This window comes from Priapulus caudatus, unplaced genomic scaffold (genome assembly GCF_000485595.1).
Source record: "Priapulus caudatus unplaced genomic scaffold, Priapulus_caudatus-5.0.1 Scaffold2, whole genome shotgun sequence".
NCBI classification, from domain to species: Eukaryota; Metazoa; Priapulida; class Priapulimorpha; order Priapulimorphida; family Priapulidae; genus Priapulus; species Priapulus caudatus.
In genome coordinates, this window is record NW_014577063.1 from 1,108,757 (window position 1) to 1,115,052 (window position 6,296).

The following is a 6,296-nucleotide window of genomic DNA, read 5'->3' on the forward strand; positions in this document are numbered from 1 at the left end:
CATATGGTGTTATAAATTATTATGAAGTCAGCCATCCTTGTGAGGCTAGCGGCATCGTTAACGAATCAATATGCGTCCTTTGTCTGAAGCAACTATCCATTTTGTGAATATCACTACACGCTATAGTCCAATCTTTTAATATCGCCGCTGCCAAATTTCTGTTAAGTGTTTTACTGCAGACTTTCGTCTATCCCAAAATCTGCTATATAACCGAATGCAGTAATTAAACATCTTTCAACAGATAAATTAGAGGCGAAACAGGAAATTTCGATGTTGTTTTCATCTAATTTTTTACACGGTGTAAGCTATTTGAGGCGTGATACCGTACCGGCAAATTTATAATTTCGAGGACACGCATGCGATAAGTGCACTGCTCGTCAAAAATAATCAATTTGCCAGGCGCCGCTAACCTATGCTATTATGATTACCTTACCGTGTACACAGAAATAGTAATGTACTCATTAAACAAAGGTAAGCTAGATTCCCAAAAACTGTCTACGTGTAAATATTTGTATGGTGTATTATTTTCCGTCGCCATTAGCGAGTAATATGACCACCATGGCCACGATTTAGACATTCGGCTAATTCTATTGAAACTACACGTCAGGTCGACTCAGCAGCACACAGACAGAAATCCATGCGAACGATGCCCTAATGTTTTTTTACACGGGCTAAGACACGCGCGGCCGGGATTTTGTGGCTATTTTCTCAGTAAACCCGCAATTCTAGCAGATCAATATTCTGTCGATTCGGTGAGATGGCAGCATGCAATAGAGCTCCTGGTAAACAGTTACGTAGTCATGGCAACGGGCAGGTGCGGTGATCAGAGATGAGAAACAGGTAGCGATGCGCAATCTGATGAATTCAAGCTGGAAAATTCGATGACACGCAAGAATATGGCGTACGTACAACAACATTTAGCAATTATACAAGCTCATACTTGTTATGAGCAACTATCTTTGAATATTACGCACGTGATAATAATACTCGGTGTTTCACGCAATATTTAAACTGGTTATACTGGCTTTTTTGTCGAAACGCAGTTTCTATGATTTAAATTTTCAGATTAAAACTTCTATAAAAACTTCACATAATTACATGATAGAATATATATATATATATATATATATATATATATATAAATTCATTATAGAGGATGTGTGTTATGATGTTGCTGTCACGTTTGTTAAAATTACTGTAATCGTTAAAATCTAAGTAGTTTTCACGATGTCATAAACAACGTCAACCAAATTTAGCCGGTAATAAAAAGCCATATTTGTTAGAATAACACATAGTTATTAAATTTCGCTGTCATACCTTATATATCGTATCGTGTATCATATCGTATCGTATAGCATCGCATCGTATCGTATCGTATCGTATCTTATCATATCATATCATACCATTTTATTTAATTTCATGTCATATCAAGTTATGTCATATCGTGTCGTGTCGTGGCGTGTCGTGTCGTGTCGTGTCGTGTGTTTTTACTCGATGTGTTTGTAATATCCTAAAGCTAGTCGCGAGCACCTCGCGGCGGTTTGTTATTCCACTCACGCGTCTAAATTACGCAGCGCGGCGTTAATCAAGTAGAATAAAATCGCATCTGAGAGAGAGCGAGAGAGAGAGAGAGAGAGAGAGAGAGAGAGAGAGAGAGAGAGAGAGAGAGAGAGGTGAGAGAGAGAGAGAGCGGCGTAGAACAGGGAGAAAATAACTTCTATGTAAGAACACCACACACAAGCGCGTGCGCGTATGCATGCACACACGCACGTACTAACACACTCACATAAACAGTGAATGAGAGAGAGAGAGAGAGAGAGAGAGAGAGAGAGAGAGAGAGAGAGAGAGAGAGAGAGAGAGAGTTAGAGAGAGCGGGGGGATATGACTGCGTAGAACAGGGAGAAAATAACTTCTATGTAAGGATGCAATTTTTTGCTCTTTAGCAACGTCATACGTGATCGAACCACATATGTCTTTACCACATTTTCCGACTTCAAAAAAATCGCCGACAACTCGACATTCGCATTACGCCCGTTAAAAAAAATATTTTACTCTAATTGCATCGGCTTTTCTAATCATCTAATTTCTTTTCATTTCCTCAGTACTCAAATCAAGAAAATAGTCATTAGCTTTAAATATATTTTTTAGATCAAAATCCCTCCGGTGATATTATTGTCAATCGGAAACTAAACACGCGTATTGTCAAAAAATGTATCGCTTACGGCAGTAGCAAATCATTTGTTGGCATTACGAGTGAATGTGATGAAAGTAGGACGACGAAAAGTCAGTATCATTCTCCAAAGTGCTTTTCTCAGTGTGTCGCGTGCTGTCGTGCCTATAGAGTGTCGTTAATATGTTCCAGAAACTCCGCTATGGCTTCTGTTTCACGTGGCGCCAATAAAGAACGAGAGAGACAAGGTTGTCCTGTTCCTCTGCACCTTCAAGGACATCACTTCACTCAAACAACCGATCGAGGCCGACACGACGAAAACTGTCGGTAAGCGTCATTGGTTCTGCATTGATCGCCAAGAAAGTGTAATTCATAAGTGTAAATAAAGTAAATTGAATTGAATTGAATTGAATTGAATTAAGGAAGCAGACGCGGTCGGAATACAATTAGTCACAGTGGTCACTGTGAACAGGGGCTCGTTGTGAGAAAAAAACTAAACAAAATTACTCTTAACATTAGTCTTAGCATTAATCTTTTTCCATAAACATGGTGAAGGTATGGTAAGTTACGGTAAGTTTCTCATACGCAGTGTTTAGCGGTCCGGTTTATGGAAAAGATCAATGTTAAAACTAATGTTAAGACCAATTTTATTTCTAAAAACGGGGCGTACGATGGTTTCAAGTGACCATGAATGTTGGAAAATGGAAAATCTCCATTCTGGTGTGGCATATGAAATTGTATAGGTCAAGAGCAAGAATGCTAATAAGTTTTCTTTTAATTTTCGAAAAAAAAGAAATAGGCGTGAGAGATATAAATTAACAACACATAAATAGATATTAGACTAAGTCAATTCAAGTGCAAAGAAAACAATACTTTTATGTGGGAACAATTGGGTCCGAAATTGATTTTAGTCCAGATTTAAAGTGAAGCACAAAGGATACGTTACTTAACAGGTTCCGGGGCCTACGATAGAATATTACACAGAGCCTACGACCCCTTTAATTCGACCGTAGATGCAAACTGATGAATGTCATATATCTTCTGAAGCATGTGCTTTCGAGGAATTTCGCTCTACGGTTTCTACGTGATTTACGCTTCTCGTTTGATTGGTCACACTTCCTGATGACGGACGCGTCCGCTTCCATCCTGTGCCGCCCGTCTTCAAAGGCCATTCATGCCGGGTGTATTTATCTCATCACGAGCTTTATATCACCGGGTGTCGTAGGCCTGCCAATCTCTCATTACGCTAGCGTATACCTGGCGCGTTTTTCATTATTCCTCATTAATTTGCGGCCGCTGGGCATTATCTTCCCGTCATATGACCTGTTCTGCTTTATTAACGTTGCCCTTAATTTCGGTGATTTGTATTTCGTTCCATATCAACGCTGTATTTACGTGACAAAATGAGCGTTCATGAATGCAGGGCATCTGATATATGGCTTCGCCTAATCATCATGTTGAGTCGTAACAATGATCACAACGCGCGCAGAACTGCAGCATCAACGTTCTAGTAATTGTTATTTACGGGCTACATGTCGTAAGAATAATTATGTAGTTATATACATTTTTTACATGTTATTCTTTCGACATGATTAGTTACACGTACCTTTTACTTTTGTGTCCACAATACAAAATCCTCTCTCTCTCTCTCTGCTCATTAAGTTTACATATTTTGTCAGCGGGTTGCTTTTTTGTGCACTATATAGAGACTGATGTTGATAACAATTTTTTGGCAAGGCCATGGGGTATGTTCCTTTGATCTTTCGTGAAAAGCTCCGATTTCAACGCGATCCATTGCGTTTTCCAAAACACGAATTTTCTTTTCAAAGTTGGGTTGAGCAAGTTTGCACGACTAGCAAGGACAGTGACCCGCAGCAAGTCAGCATTGACCCCGAATCTGCAAAAACCTATGGTCAGCCGATCGGAGTCCAAACACACTGGCATCTCCCTCGTAAGTTACCCACAGAATAACACATTTCTTATACTAGTACTTACTATGCTAGTATATTACTTATATTACTATAATAACTTACTTACACTAACATATATTTAACTTATATTATTACTTACACTAATTTATTATTAAGTAGTATAGTACTTACTATACTGGTCTATTACTTATATTCGTATATGACTTACACTAGTTTATTATAATGTAGTATAGTACTTGTTATACTAGTATACCTACTAGTACATACGTAGCATTCTGTTGTTACTAACGGCAATAAGGGGAGAAAAACATGGCGTGATATACCGCGCCATCTCGCTGCATTCGTGTAGCTGCCTGTCATGACATTATTTTGTTTCGTTTCGTTTTGTTTTTTTGGACAGTGTTTTGTTTTGTTGAATCATTTATCGTTATGATGTACACAATGTCGAATGGCAAGCCTGATACGTCCTTTTAGATTAGGGTCGTGGTGTCATGCAATGTTTGCTAATGGATATTCTGTCAACTCGCACGCAATGTACGTTTTATGTGAAGCTAGAGATGAGAAATATCGAAATATAGTTTACAGAACGCCATTCACGAGCGCTAGACACTGGCAAGTTTTATTTACATGCAAAGTAATTGGTAGCTGTTAGTACAATCACGCGATGTTGTATACAATTTACTCCACGGAAAACATTCCTTTTGTTAGTTTCCAGTTGTTTTGCGCCACTGACTTCTCCTCCTCATCACCCCACCCTAAGAACAGATGACCGATCGTAGTCTGTAGCAGCAGCCGATGTTAATGTTCGAACTGTCATTCGAAAAGCTTAAAAATGTTTGAACCGCAATGTTCGCACTCTCATTCGAAAATCTGAATAATGTTCGAACCGCAATGTTCGCACTCTCACTCGAAAAGTTGAATAATGTTTGAACCGCAATATTCGCACTGTCATTCGAAAATCTGAATAATGTTCGAACCGCAATGTTTGAACTCTCATTCGGAAAGTTGAATAATATTCGAACCGCAATGTTTGAACTCTCATTCGAAAAGCTGGATAATGTTCGAACCGCAATGTTCGAACTCTCATTCGAAAAGCTGAATAATATTCGAACCGCAATGTTCGAACTGTCATTCAAAAAGTTGAATAATATTCGAACCGCAATGTTTGAACTGTCATTCGAAAAGTTGAATAATATTCGAACCGCAATGTTTGAACTCTCGTTCGAAAAGCTGAATAATGTTCGAACCGCAATGTTCGAACTCTCATTCGAAAAGCTGAATAATGTTCGAACTGCAATGTTCGAACTCTCATTTGAAAAGTTGAATAATGTTCGAACTGCAATGTTCGAACCCTCTTTTCTTCCGCAGACACTGAATCTCAATCCGGAAATGTTGCCGGCATATCGGCAAGAAACGCCAAAGACACCGCCGCACATCATTCTGCACTATTCGACGTTCAAGGCGATCTGGGACTGGGTGATTCTTATACTGACCTTCTACACTGCTATCATGGTGCCATATAACGTAGCATTTAGCACGAAGAGCATGGACACGGTTGGCCTGTTGGTCATAGACACGATAGTCGACGTGATCTTCTTCATCGACATCGTGTTGAACTTTCACACGACCTTTGTCGGCCCCGGTGGCGAGGTGGTGTCGGATCCGAAAATCATTCGAATAAACTACGTGAAGAGTTGGTTCGTCATCGATCTGCTGTCGTGTCTTCCCTACGACGTGTTTAATGCCTTCGATCAAGTGGATGACGTAAGTTTTTCTGATATTATTTAATTTAACTAATTATCTAGAAGTCGCATAACGTGTATATTATATAACCAAGAGTGTCATAATATAGTCTATTATATATTATAATCGATATCTATAATCTATAACCTATATAATGACAATCCTGATTATATCGTATACGCGTTGTGCGGCTTCTAGCTTTGAAAGTAATCGGTCGATGCTGTATGATCGAGATTCGCACGTGCAGTTTTTCCTTTTGTATGTTATATACGCACACATACAAAACACACACGTGCGCGCACGAGCACACATACGCACACACGCCCACACACAAGCACACGCACGCACACACGCGCGCGCACACACACATACATACCCATACACACACGCGCGCACTACACACACGCATACACACGCGTACACACACACACACGCGTACACACACACACACG

General features: G+C 39.6%; 1 protein-coding gene across 1 annotated transcript in view; it reads left to right on the plus strand.

Moving 5' to 3' along the window:
- The window catches only part of LOC106817635 (potassium voltage-gated channel subfamily H member 1-like), a 66,287-nt gene that overhangs the window by 27,424 nt on the left and 32,567 nt on the right, over positions 1-6,296 (plus strand). The window contains exons 4-6 of the mRNA XM_014822353.1: positions 2,363-2,497; positions 4,000-4,121; positions 5,470-5,865. Of these exons, the coding sequence (XP_014677839.1) occupies positions 2,363-2,497; positions 4,000-4,121; positions 5,470-5,865 (653 nt within the window). The remainder of the gene's footprint in view (positions 1-2,362; positions 2,498-3,999; positions 4,122-5,469; positions 5,866-6,296) is intronic.